This window comes from Phyllopteryx taeniolatus, chromosome 11, assembly GCF_024500385.1.
Source record: "Phyllopteryx taeniolatus isolate TA_2022b chromosome 11, UOR_Ptae_1.2, whole genome shotgun sequence".
Lineage (NCBI taxonomy): Eukaryota > Metazoa > Chordata > Actinopteri > Syngnathiformes > Syngnathidae > Phyllopteryx > Phyllopteryx taeniolatus.
This window is the reverse complement of record NC_084512.1, coordinates 9,030,718-9,044,447: the sequence shown is the minus strand read 5'-3', so window position 1 is coordinate 9,044,447 and position 13,730 is coordinate 9,030,718. Positions and strand designations below refer to the sequence as shown.

The 13,730-nt window shown below is 39.3% G+C and overlaps 2 protein-coding genes across 3 annotated transcripts in view; one reads left to right on the top strand and one right to left on the bottom strand.

Annotated features, from left to right (window-relative positions):
• Positions 1-751: 751 nt before the first annotated feature.
• dnajc12 (DnaJ (Hsp40) homolog, subfamily C, member 12) lies at positions 752-5,676 on the bottom strand. 2 transcript variants are annotated; one of them, XM_061788857.1, is made up of 5 exons: positions 5,538-5,676; positions 3,042-3,120; positions 2,733-2,872; positions 2,515-2,659; positions 752-1,708 (listed from the first exon to the last, which is right to left on the bottom strand). In XM_061788857.1, the coding sequence occupies exons 1-5, from the start codon at positions 5,538-5,540 to the stop codon at positions 1,626-1,628; spliced, it is 450 nt and encodes a 149-aa protein (XP_061644841.1). In that variant the 5' UTR covers positions 5,541-5,676; the 3' UTR covers positions 752-1,625. The 2 variants fall into 2 exon arrangements, with proteins under 2 accessions (XP_061644841.1, XP_061644840.1); XM_061788856.1 differs by lacking the exon at positions 5,538-5,676 and adding an exon at positions 4,949-5,220.
• The window catches only part of sirt1 (sirtuin 1), a 12,918-nt gene continuing 4,753 nt past the window's right edge, over positions 5,566-13,730 (top strand). The window contains exons 1-8 of the mRNA XM_061788852.1: positions 5,566-5,959; positions 6,375-6,497; positions 6,613-6,848; positions 8,942-9,094; positions 9,192-9,339; positions 9,410-9,489; positions 11,875-12,058; positions 12,145-12,663. Of these exons, the coding sequence (XP_061644836.1) occupies positions 5,566-5,959; positions 6,375-6,497; positions 6,613-6,848; positions 8,942-9,094; positions 9,192-9,339; positions 9,410-9,489; positions 11,875-12,058; positions 12,145-12,663 (1,837 nt within the window). The remainder of the gene's footprint in view (positions 5,960-6,374; positions 6,498-6,612; positions 6,849-8,941; positions 9,095-9,191; positions 9,340-9,409; positions 9,490-11,874; positions 12,059-12,144; positions 12,664-13,730) is intronic.

The window sequence follows — 13,730 nt, the reverse complement described above, 5'->3', positions numbered from 1 at the left end:
AACTATCCTTCAGAATACAAAAGAAAACCCACAGTGGCAGATTAAAAATCCACTGTGACAGTAAAACTGTCCTGGAATAAAAGAGATACAGATCTTCCTTTCTGCTTGACCGAACAGCCAAACAGGACAGTAAATAAATAAATAAATAATAATAATAATAAATAAAAAGGAACAATGGTGAAATGACTGATAACTTTGCATTCCCAGCAACCCTGGTTGACTATATTAACAAAATATTTGATCTTATCTACTCTTATGTTACAAAACAAAATGAATTCCATATGATCAACTGTTCATCCAGTGATTTAACTAAAGCATTCTGATACGAATCATAATTTTCCTAGTAATCTATTTTTACAATTATGTTATGCATTACAAAAGAATCAAGGAACACATTTACTCCCATTTATGTAGTGTCCATGTTTTATTTGTTGGGCTTTTATTTTGAAGTTGGCCCACGCAGCACATTGGAGGCGTGTTTCCGTAATGCGTCGTATGAACAATCTTTAGGGCGGCTCGCTTGACAGTTGCCACTTTCATCTTTCCGACAGGAGGCTGGCTGTACTTCACTTTGTAAAAGTACTGAAGCAAAATTCACAATACTTTGAGTCGCATAATGCTTGCGTTGCACGAAATCAAAACGCCAAACAGTAAGAAATAATCCTAATTTTCCTCATTTCAAAGTAATTGACCATTTTAATCCGGTTTAATCCAAAATAAATGAGACTGAAGAGACAATAAAGAACACCCGGAGTAGGACACGTTTTAATTACTACATCTCTTTTGACAATAATATGGGTAAATGTTCATCACTTTTACTTGATAATGTTGCGAATGTTGAATTTTGGATTCATGAACACAGAGCTAGACAGTAACATCCATGTGATTTCATAGAAGACGGGTTTACATGCAGACTTTTAGGTTTTTTTTCCCATTTCGAGTGAAAACATTCCGACTGAACATCTCCGGTCAAAAGTTGAAATGAGACGTGACCTATTCCAATCTGGCATTTACATGGACCACTACATTTAATCAAAAATGGCCGTTTGACAGACGTGCGACACGCTCATATCAATGTAAACATCACGATTTATCAAGATGGTGGTCAGTTGTCTATTTAGCACAATAGTTGCGATTGTTTTTACACTTTTATAAAAACAACCGCTTGATTAAAAACAAATTACAAGGACTGTAGTTTAAAACATCTGTCGCAGAGCAGCTCTGGTGGGAAGCCGAAATGTTTTCAAGTGCGTAAACGATGACGTCATCACACATTAACGACAAGCCATTGCATGCGCAGACAGGGCGGAGGCTGACACCATTCCGATTCACTGTTTACTTGGTGAAAATTGACTTTTGATCGGTTTGGCAAAAGGAATATTCCACCCCTGTGAATTCAAATAAAATTCCATTCAGATTCAGCCTGTTTATCTGATTGAGATATTTATATGGAGCATTTTCATTCAGTTTGGGCTTCTATACCGATTATAATCAGAATACAAGGCTCCATGTACACCCAGTTGTAGTCTCATCCGCTTTACACACAAAGTAACATCACAGCTTGACCATGTCCACAACTATGATACCACTATTAACAGGGTGCGATGTATTGTACTACAGTATATTCAAATGTCATAATTACGAAACTTCTGGAGCAGACAGGACGGTGAGTCAGCAGCCCAGCGGAAACGGCGATGGCAGTAATCGCCTATATAATGACAGCACAAAGTTAGTTTTTGGGCAATTAAAACTGCTCTTACAACAGATACACTACTCACGAAAAGTTATCGATATTGGACTTTTGGGTAAAATGTCAGGATGAACCTAACTAAGGTCCACCTTTACAGGTGAACTTAATTTTACCTCTCAATGTTTGAATGCACATGTCCAACTGTTTGTTTCAGAACTTTTTGTACAACTTGCTGAGTGGCAAAATTCACAAGAGGTGTTTAATCCATGAATCAAACATGACATTTCCAAGGATGTCCACTTCTGTGCCTTTCTGTAACTCTTCCAGGTTTTCTGTATCTGTTGCAACACGATGAGACTCAAAAGCTTTGTGGCCTTTTTCCTCTGAGAACATCCTGTTTGAATCTTGGCGATGGTGAGGTAGTGTTGATCAATTTTTACGTGTCGCCTTGGTCACTTGATGTCAAAATGTGAACAGAATGATGAAAAGGAATGTTTAACTGCCAATTCTAATTGAACAAGGGTGTATTGGTTGATTCGTGGATCAAAGACCTGTTGTGAATTTTGCTGTTCAGCTCCTTGTTAGAGAACAGGACGTTCTGTAAAAAGTACTGAAACAATGAACAGTTGGACATTTGGATTCAAAAGTTAAGAGGTCAAATTAAGTTTGAATATTTTCGCGAGTAGTGTGTATACGACCACTTGGTTTTGAGGACACATGTTTTGACAAAAAAAAAACAATGGGGTCTGGATGACATTTTAAAATAGTGCTGGACATTATCATTATACACATTTCATAAATGTGGTTGAATGAATGGTAATTACTTGAGGATAGCATGGCTTCACACGAGGGGATCCCCGGTGCTTCCTGCTGACAAGGAAGGTCGTCGGCATGCAAAGTGATTGGTGTTTCTGCCTTTGCAGCCTCCAGCATGGGTTCCTTCTTATTTCTCACGGCCCAATGCATTGACTGCAAACATTTTTCAAGTCAGATCATGATACCGGCTTCTCTTGGAAAAATACAAAAGTCAAACATCACGCACCGTTTTTACAGAGTCATTTAAGGCTTGCCAGTCATGGAATGGGATAGCAACTCCACTTCTCTTCCATAGATCATAGTTTTTTCTTTTAGTGTCATTGGACAAAACCTCTTTGGCTTCCTGTAGCTTTTGAAACTCTGTCACTGTCAGAAAGAACATTAAAGAAATCCTGGTATAACAGCAAAATTGGGAAACATGAATAAATATACCCAACAAAAATCGAATCATTTTGAAACACCTTTGTATGTATAGCTGCAATTTTTTTAATTTTTTTTTTTTTTTTTTTTTTTTACAGCAATTCAACAGATATACCTGCTTTGGGGTTCTCTAGGTGCTTGTCTGGGTGGCATGCCAAGGCTCTGATCTTGTATTCGTTGAGAATTTGTTCTGTCTGCAAGGAAATGGGGTGTGTGGGGGGGATTAAAATTTATTAATTAAAAGTTAATTACAGTTGAGAGCCCTCAGTGTTTTTGAAGACATGATGCATTTGTTCCACATTTTAAAACAATACTCAGATGTCCTAACAATAATTCCACAACTCATGCAAGTAAGCCAGCCAGCCCTCATCTCACCCCGCCCCACCTACTACTATGTCAATGATGAGTATGGATTTTGTGACTAACGACTAGTAGCTAAGCAACAGGTGGCTGGACGTAGCGCCACAGCTGCCAACACATGTGACTGCAAATTGCAAAGCACACTCAATATCCCGCAAAGACAAAATGGGTTCTATTTTCCCTGACCTGTTAATGCAGCAGCGGACACATCACTAAACACAAATAGAGCCCCAACCTCACCGAACAATCAAGTAAGTCTTCAGTGTGTCAGAAGCTAACGCTAATAAAAGTCAATTTTACATGCTTTGTCCCCTGTATTATATGCAGTGTTGGCGAATAATTAATTGCATGTAACGAGATTATGTAATTTCATTACAAAATTTATGTAACTGTACTTCATTACGTTAAAATATTTTAATAAATTAGATGCTTTTGGAAATTTCCATGATTACAATCTTAGTTACATTTGAAAAATAGCTGCCAAAACTCAGTTCCCCCCCCCTTCCCCCCATATGATCTTTCAATGAAAATGGTGGCTTGCTTGTCCCTGCAGTATTCACCAGGAAAAACAAGTATAGCCCAATGACACAAAATATAAATCTTTTTTTTTTGTAACGGAATTGTGTTGTTATCTAACCATAAATAAGCCAGTTTTCATGCAATTTTTTTAAAATTAGCTTTAAGAGTGTGGCCGCTGCCATGAATTTGGCATGTCCCTCAGGTAAGGAGTAAGCTTTTGAATTGATTGCTTTTTATAATGATGAGGATAATCATTAATATTTTAATGTTTTAATGATCATAACACAAAGTGTTAGTTATTAGGTATTATATTTTAAAAAGGAAAGTATAAATGAGTAATTAAAAATACTTTACAAAAAAATAGCTGTCCCTTGATTTCATGTCACTGGTGTTATTATTTGTAAAAACCTTTACTTAAAAAAACTGTTGCATCCTTGCAAATATCTTTTTTGAGTGCGAGAGGTCATTGGAGGCGTGTTAGTTACGCTACCTCCTCCTCCCCTTATCTCCTGCTCTGCCTACAGATGCGAACATACATACTATATGTATGTTATTATTGGATTGAAAAATGTCAATTTACTTTTTTGACTTGGGTACATTTATAAGTGTGTACTTTTGTACTTTTACTTTTACCAGAGTTGGTTTTTTTGCACAAGTAAAATTCCACAACTCATGCAGGTAAGCCAGCCAGCCCTCATCTCACCCCGCCCCACATACTGCTATGTCAATGATGAGTATGGATTTTGTGACGAACGACTAGGAGCTAAGCAACAGGTGGCTGGACGTAGCGCCACAGCTGCCAACACATGTGACTGCAAATTGCAAAGCACACTCAATATCCCGCAAAGACAAAATGGGTTCTATTTTCCCTGACCTGTTAATGCAGGTCTTTTACTAATGCAGGCTGTCTTTTACTTAAGTACTGAATACCAGTACTTTTGACATCTCCGTTGAGATGTGAAAAAAAGCAAAAATATTAGCGTCAAAGTCACTGTTCTGCTTGACATTTTTCTTCGCTCTAACACGGCCGGCAGTGAAGGAGTTGAACTCTTGACGCAGACTTCCAGTTCTCTTCTTTCGACGGTTTGTTTTAGGGTAAACAACTCAGCATCAACGAGCATACGTCACCGGTGAAAAACTTACCGATGATAACTCATCACATCCTAATAAACCGTAATAATCTTCCAAATCCTCAGGTCTGCAGCTCAAAACGGCCTCCATTAAACAATGTGATGATTTTTCGAAAATAGCAGCGTGAATTATCAGCAATCCTGCTTTCCTTGACGCTGCCCCCTCGTCACGCGGGTGAATTATGATTTTCTCCAATCCTGTATATAAATTTCGCAGATGAGGGCTACTCCTGAGCTCCGGGGGAACTGAGCTGTAATTGCTACCATGTGACGTGTGATGTATTCGAGTGACTCATCCTACTCTACGCCACATGACGAATTTTAAAAGGGACATACAAGGAAATTACGGCTTCAAAAAAAATAAAATAAAAAAATTAAAACCCGGTTAGCACGGTTAACATGATGATGTGTGGATCACTGATGAAAAATGGCATTAAACAAGCGATACCTGTACAAATACACATAAAATGAAAATCTCCAACTGTATAGTTGTCACGGTGTTTTGATTTTTCCCTAAAAAAAGGGGGTTCGTGAATGCATCTTTTTTGTGTGTTATGGTTTCATGTCAGTGACGTAAGGGGGGGGGGCGTTCTTGTCGTTACCATTGGAAGAGTGCGTCTCACGTGATCGATGCAAATGAGCCAGCTGTCCGAGGGGGAGGGATACGCTCACAAGATGGCGGACGAAGAGAGCAGTCTTCAGACGGCCTTTTCGGGCGCATCCGATATGGACGAGCCCGCCGCTAAAAAGTCCAAAATTACCTTGGCGACAAAATACGGCCTCAAAGTCACCGACGCTAATAAATTCCCTTGCGTGTCTGGAGTCCAGGAGAGTTGGGAGGCGGCGGTGAATTATGGCCAGCCAGCGGAGAGGGAAGCGAAGCCGGCGATGGCGGTAGAAGAGGAGGCCCCCGGGGCGCAAGGCGGAGACAACAATGGCCTGGGAATGCTCGTCTCCGAGCCTTTTAAGTCCGCCGTGAAACCAGACGACAGCGCCCTGCTCGGGACATTCGAGGGCAGTGCCGGTAGGTAAAGAGACGGACGCCGGTAGCCTAAGAGGCGGACGTTTTGAACGCAGGAAGCGCCTTTCTCGGGCGTGTGTACAATTGACCAAATTGAACATTTCTAACCGAAGGAGGGTAACTAAATGTGCAACTGCAGCTGGCGGCAGCCTTGTCCTGGAAAGGGTGACACGTAAAAGAGAAGCGACGCGTCTACGGTAGACATGCGGGGAGTTTTCATGAATGGACTTGTTCCCCGGAGACACTGAACTTTGATAGCGACGCAGCATTTGTTCGCCGGCATGTAGTCCTCACACGCACTTCCATAAGCCTGAGTTACCAATATGTATGAAATGTACCGTTAACTGGTCGTGTAGGTATTTCGCTATGTCACCGCGCGTGTAGTTTGTGTTATAGTTCTTCCACTTTCTACGCTCAGGTCTCATTGGGTGTGTCGATCGCCCATCCAATGGCTTGGCTGTCACACCGGAGCATGTCACAGAGGATGATGACCGATCCTCCCATGCCAGCTCCAGCGACTGGACACCTCAACCACATATAGGTACCTGGGTGAATTTAAGCAGCATCTTTCACTTATTTCCCCCTATATGTATTTTTGTGATAATGCTTCAGCCCCAGGTATGCACGTCATTCTGACAGTTTGATTTTGTGGCCAGGTTCCTACAGTGTCATCCAGCAACACATCAGAGAGACTGACCCGAGGACCATTTTAAGGGAGTTGCTGCCTGAGACTGTACTCCCACCAGATTTAGATGACATGACACTGTGGCAGATCATCATCAACATCTCAGAACCTCCTAAAAGAAAGAAGCGGAAGGATATCAACATTTTGGAAGATGTGGTCAGGCTACTCCATGAAAGTAAAAGGATTCTTGTGCTGACTGGTGCTGGGGTATGTGTCTTGCAATATATTTGCGATCACTCAGTTTTCCTATGTACAGTGAATCCTCATTTAACAAGGGATGTCAGAGAGAGGTTCCAGGACAATGTCACAAAAGATATATTTCAAACCCAAACTACAAGTTTTCCCTTTCAGTGTGGGCCAGACGATCAAGAAGCACATTTACAATGAGATCCTGCGCGCGAGAAGGCGAGAGTTGTGGCAATACATTTCGTAGCAATTTCACCATGAAAACGTGCCTCCCCACACTGCCCTGAGGATTTGACTGTTCCTGGATGAACATAAATATTGCCGTGCTGGAGCAACGGCCCTTCTCACCTGAGGCGGTTCAGTGTGATTTATTTATTTATTTATTTAGTCTAAATTAATTTTATTTAGTCACTCATTCATTCCCTCCCTCATTTTCCAAATGCAAGCGGGTCATGAAGGAGACCCATTTTGAAGATGCGGAGGATATAGAGATGGTTAACAGATCTGCAGAGGATCCCGGAAGAATCCTTGTCGTACTGCATGAATGTGTGGCAGAGAAGGCTGGGAAAGTGTGATAGACTCAAGGGGCTTACTTTGAAAACTTGTAGTTTTAGTTTAGATTTGAAATGTATCTTGTGACCCTAGTCCTGGAACTTTTTCTGGCACACCTAGTACAGACCCACTGTGATATACACCATAAAAAAATTGTTTGAAAAGTTTTAGCCCTCCCGTATGCTTAGTCATTCAAAACACACTTAAAATCAACATAACAGACTTCTTAAAGTATTAGTGCCTGGGAAATGGGAGATTATCATTCAAACAGGAACTAAACCCAAGATGTCAAAACCTATTTTCAATGTGCATATCTTCTTTATCGGGTACTGTTTTCTTAAAGATAAATCTGTTGTAAAAAAATACGTTTAAAACATCGCATATACACATTTATGGGGGTAGCCATTTTTAGGTCATTTGACTCACAAGAGTGTGAATGTGGTGTATATTCACCAATTCCTGTCTTATTTACAGTTGGTAAATATTCATCACTTTGGTAATGTTAAATGTACAAAAGCCACATAATAAATCATGATCATAAACATCTACATGTACTGTACTTACTGAGGTGTGAGGCAATCTGGATTTCTTTTTGCAGATCTCTTTCACGTCAAGAAGTTGATATACAACGCTGTTGCTATTCAATACCCTTCCTCTGCATGTTTTCCATCTCAGCCATGGTGTACACAGGATCGAATGATAAAATCTATCATCCTCAAAAATCGCTACACAGTTCAATAGCCCGCTGTATTAGCATACAAGGTGCTACTTGCGCTTCGATGTCACTTTCGGTCTGCAGCTGAAAATAATTTCGTCCAACGTGGCGCCGCCCTTATGTTGATTAATTATTCCGTCTAATTCTTATCCCACAAACGCAATAACTAATCAGAGTATCGTGTTGTTCTAGTGCAGGCACATAAAATGTATTCTTGCTTTAAAAATGGGGGTTTAGTTCCCTTTTAAAGACACTTTGAGCAAACAAAAGACTTACTCAGAGTTCCACAGATAAGAGGCAAAGCATGATTGCTTCAAGGTCTATTTCACTCCCAGTTTAAGTTTCCTGTGAACTTGACACATAAAACAAGAGAATTAAACATTGAATATTTATCTTCCAAATGTTCAATGAAAAGTGACCGTATTATGTCTTCTAAGGCAAGTCCTCTAGCTTAATGCTGACTTGACATAATGTGAAACACCATAAACGGAAATAAGCATTGGTCTTCCGATAATTATAAGATGCTACTTTAACACACAGAGTGGCAACTAATATACAGAATGCATTAAATTACTCACAGGCATATTCTATCTGCTCTGTAGGAATGATGACCATTAATGGAGTGTAGATTGATTGCTCGATCGAGCGACTTCTTTATTGTCATTCTTTTACTGTGCAACTAAATTTGGGCTTTCCTGTATACTGTATAAACCAATAAAAAAAATGACCACCTAAAAATGTCAAAAGCTAAACCGTGACATACAGGGATTTACTGTTCATGCAGGGGCACTGTACCGTATGTGATTTTATGGCCACACTAAGTTTACATTATCGGCTCTTCCTTCAGGTATCTGTTTCATGTGGCATACCAGATTTTCGCTCCAGAGATGGAATTTATGCCCGTCTTGCCGTTGATTTTCCTGATCTTCCAGACCCACAAGCTATGTTTGACATTGAATACTTCCAAAGAGACCCAAGGCCATTTTTCAAGTTTGCTAAGGTTTGCTTAATGTATGTTTATTCTTGCGAAGTCAGTGCAGTGGTAACTTGTGTGTCAGTTTTACTTGCAAGTGCTAAGTGCATTGTCTTTGTCACAGGAGATCTACCCGGGTCAATTCCAGCCTTCACCCTGTCACAAGTTCATTTCCATGATGGACAAGCAGGGCAAGCTGCTGCGTAACTACACACAAAATATCGATACATTAGAACAAGTGGCCGGAGTTCAGCGAATCATCCAGTGTCACGGTAAGTTAGTTATTTGGAAGGGAAATATAGATCTTCAAAAAGTCTAAAATAACTGAAATGGCACTTTTAGGGTCATTTGCAACTGCTTCCTGTCTCCTCTGTAAATACAAGGTGGATTGTGAAGCTATTAGGGAAGACATCTTTAACCAGGTATGTACAATGACAATTATTAGAAACTTCATAATCAAGGCTCTGCAGCTCCTGAAACCTGTTATTTATAACTTCAAAATAATTCCCGCAATTCAGAGTTATCACTGGGATTTTACAGTAATTTTGAACCCAGAACAATATAATTACTTCATTTGCTGTTTACAAATTAAGTAATTTAGTTCAAAAACACAAAATGTCCATGATGTAATAATGTATGAGGCTCTGAAGTTTATAAAACAAAAAAAAAAAAAACAACAGATTCAGGAAACTATCCTTTTTATGCAATTCGGTTTTGGCTTAACATTTTCCAACTTGTTCATGTAGTTATGGTATGTCATTCCTGCGCTCCTTTATGCAACTATTGATGCTGCCATACAGAATACAATGGATGAAAACTTCCTGTTTTTCCATTGTATAGTGGAAACGATGATGTTGGAACACAAGTGCTTAAAATTAATTTGTCAAATTCAAAATAGTGGAAACAGAAATAATCTGTTCCAGCATTAAACCACCACCCTCCAATGTTGAAGTTGTATTTGTGAAGTGTAAAAATAAGCTAACCGACGTATAAAACTTAAAAGATAATAAATTATGTACCTTTGGTAACACATGACATACACAGTGTGTAAGTCAGTGTTGGGGAAGGAGGATTGCTGAATTTTTTTACAACATTGTATATGGCACTTTTTCTACATCACATTTAGTAAAATGTTGTATGTTCATCATCATATTCTCCTGTCTGCATTTACTGGTACCCTTATTCTTTTGCATCAAGAAAAATGACAAGTAAGGGGGGGGAAAAAAAAGCCATATTGGAGTTGATTCTTTTGAGCAAGGGTGTCTAACTCATGGTAATTACAGGCCACATCATAGTTACAGTTTTCCTCAGGGAGCCTTTATAAACTGTGAAAATGTATAAATGTCTCATCACCTCAACATATTACATATAAACAATTGGCCCTGCATTTGTATTTTATGTACAATTCCAATGAAGTTGGGACGTTGTGTTAAAAGCCATAAAATTCTAAGTTAATGATTATTTGCTAAAAACAATGAAGTTGATCAGTTTAAACATTAAATATCTTGTCTTTGTAGTGTATTCAATTACATATAGGTTGAACATGATTTCTAAATCATTGTATTCAGTTTTTATTTATGTTTAACACAACATCCCAACTTCATTGGAATTGGGGTTGTATATTCTTGAAAATATTTAAGTATACAACTATTGTTCAATTTATGTTCACAAGGGATTTAGTGGGAGGGAGGAATGCTTGTAAAAACGGTTTACAATTTTCTCAAGACTTTTTTTTTTGCCAAAATTGAAAGAAACATGAAGTAGATACTATTTGCTTGAGTGGGCCACATAAACAATATGATGGGCCGTATGTGGTCCCCCTGGACCTAGAGTTTGACACCTGTGCTTTAGAGGATGCCTGAGTTAAAGTCTCATGTGACGTGATTAGGGATGTCCCGATACAACCTTTTCCTTTCTGATACGATTCCGGTATTGCAGCCTTGAGTATCTGCTGATTTCGATATTGATTCGATATCAGCATGCGTCATAGAGGCTTTTACTTTTGTTTTAGAAACGGCTTCAATCAAGTGATATTACCGTACTGAAATGGAGAGCAATAGTCAGCAACAGTTGGTATGAGGAAAAACTGACCCATTTATTGTTAACCAATGGGTTATACATTAACGCTAAACACAAGAATATACTACAATTGAATAAAACAAAAATTAGATGAAGAAAACCCTGAAAAATAACCTCAATAAAAACAAAAAATTGCAACATAACCACTGTTCAACTTATAAGCATATTCTACAATTAAATAGATTCAATAAAACTATTTTTTTTTTTACTGTCCATATATGGTGGGAACAGCATGTGCGGCAGTACACTTTTTAATTTCTTTATGTATCTGGGGTATAGTTATATCGACAATTTCGTGGTGGATCGGAATAATGTAGTGAGGCTTGTACTGCCCTTGTTTGTGTGTGCCAAGTTTAGAGTGGTGTTCCTGCTGTGTGCATCTTGACCTCTGAGGGCCTGTGTGGTGCATACAATGAGATACACCCTTGCAGTAACAAAGTAGAAGTCATAATCGAATATTGTTTATGACTCATTTTTCACAGCGTTTGAATACTGTATATGCCTGAGGGTATTGTTATATTGCCTGTTTGTTTGCGTCTATACAGTATTTGTGTACCAATGTTTATTATTTTGAGAGCTATAAGTGCCAAAAGTTCAATGCTAATTTTTGTTAGCTTGTCAACGGTGTTTTTCATTGTGTATTAGATTTGATTTAGTACATCTTTGCCAAACTCTAATTGATGTAAGTGTTTGAAATCCTAATTACGAACTATACATTCCTCTTGCAGCAGGTCCCCCATTGTCCTCGCTGTCCGGATATTCCTTTAGCAATAATGAAACCTGACATCGTCTTCTTTGGAGAGAATCTTCCAGAAATGTTTCACAGAGCCATGAAACAGGACAAGGATGAGGTGGACCTTCTGATTGTCATCGGGTCGTCACTGAAAGTCCGACCAGTCGCCCTCATCCCAAGTATGCTTTTGCCCAGACTAGTGAATTGATTTGTCTGCAAAGGAAGTGCAAATGTTTGCAACAGATTTTCTTGTCATCCCATCCAGACTCCATCCCTCATGAAGTGCCTCAGGTCTTGATCAATAGGGAGCAGCTGCCTCACCTCAACTTTGATGTGGAACTGCTCGGCGACTGCGATGTCATCGTCAATGAGCTTTGTCATCGACTGGGCGGGGACTTTGAGCAGCTCTGCTACAACACAGTAAGACTCACTGAGATCACAGAGAAACCCCCTCGGTTACCAGAGCAGCCACCGTGCGAGGCCTTGTCAGCTGCGGACGACGGAAGGCCAGAAGAGCCGAAGCAGCACAGTACAGACTCTGCCCTAAAGCTTTCACCACAAAGTCCGAATGTCACAGAAACTGACAGTCACGTTGCGCCTCTAGAGTCTTGTCCTGATGCTCAGTGTCCCAGCGAAGTGATCGCTGAGCCCAACCGGTCACCAGTCAAATACGGAACTAAAGAAGAGACCGCAGAAGAAAGAAGCCAATCTTCCCACCATGAATTTCGGCGACGGTGCTGGATGAATCGGATAAGCCGAAGTCCAATCAGCAAGCGCCTTGCCAGTAAGTCACAACCCCAGTAGATATCACTACTGTGTAAATGTAGGTCACTCTCTACTGCTTATTTTGATGTTTTAAAGTGAAACATCAGTGATGAGAATCTTTGCACACAATGTAGTTTTCCCTCACTCAACATGCAAATACATTGAACCCTGTTTAATTGAAAGCTGATAAGCCTTTTCAGGAAACCATTACTTATATTGTACAAATGGCAACAGATGAATACACGGGTTTATTGTACCTTCTGCTATCAAATAGAAGAGCATTTAATTGTTCTCCCTGTCACTATATGTTGCTGGCAGAGATGAATGAAAAAAGATATATTTATTCATTTTCAGACAACTTCAATAAAATTTGATAATTCCCATAGCACCCCTGATGATCAAGTTGTCACACTAGTTGGCAATCAAGTTTTAAAGCATTTCCCGGCACCTGTTACCACTGTCAAGAAATGACTATCGTATAACATCACTTTGAGGAAACAAAAAAAGACCCTAACTCCATTCTACTCACCAAATAAGAGGCCAATCGTGCATGTTTCAAGCTTTTTATCACTTTGTTGAAGTTCACTGTAAAATGAACAAACAAAAGAATTACCATAATTTCTTGTGTGTTTTGCCCATTTCCCCCCTCCAAAAAAATCTTCAAAAGTCAATAGTGCGCATTATACATAGTGCCGTGATTTTAAAAAGAGTATTGGCCCTTTTCTCAAATTATTATATTTTTGCACAGTTTCCCCACTTTAAGATCATCAAACAAATGTAAATACCAGACAAATATAAGCCAAGTGAATTTAAAATGCTGTTCTTAAATGGTGATTTTATTTATTACGGGGAAAAAAACTATTCAGTTACCTGGCCCTGTGTGAAAAAATAATTACCCCCCCCCCCCTCCTGTTAAAATCATAAACTAATTGTGGCTAATCAAACTTTTTGGTTAATTTTCACTGATCACACCCAAGCCTGATTACCTGCAGACCTGTTCAATCAAGAAATCACTTAAACAGAATCTGTCCCGACAAAATGAAGTCAGACAAAAGATCGACAAATAGCTGAATAGAAAAAATAGAA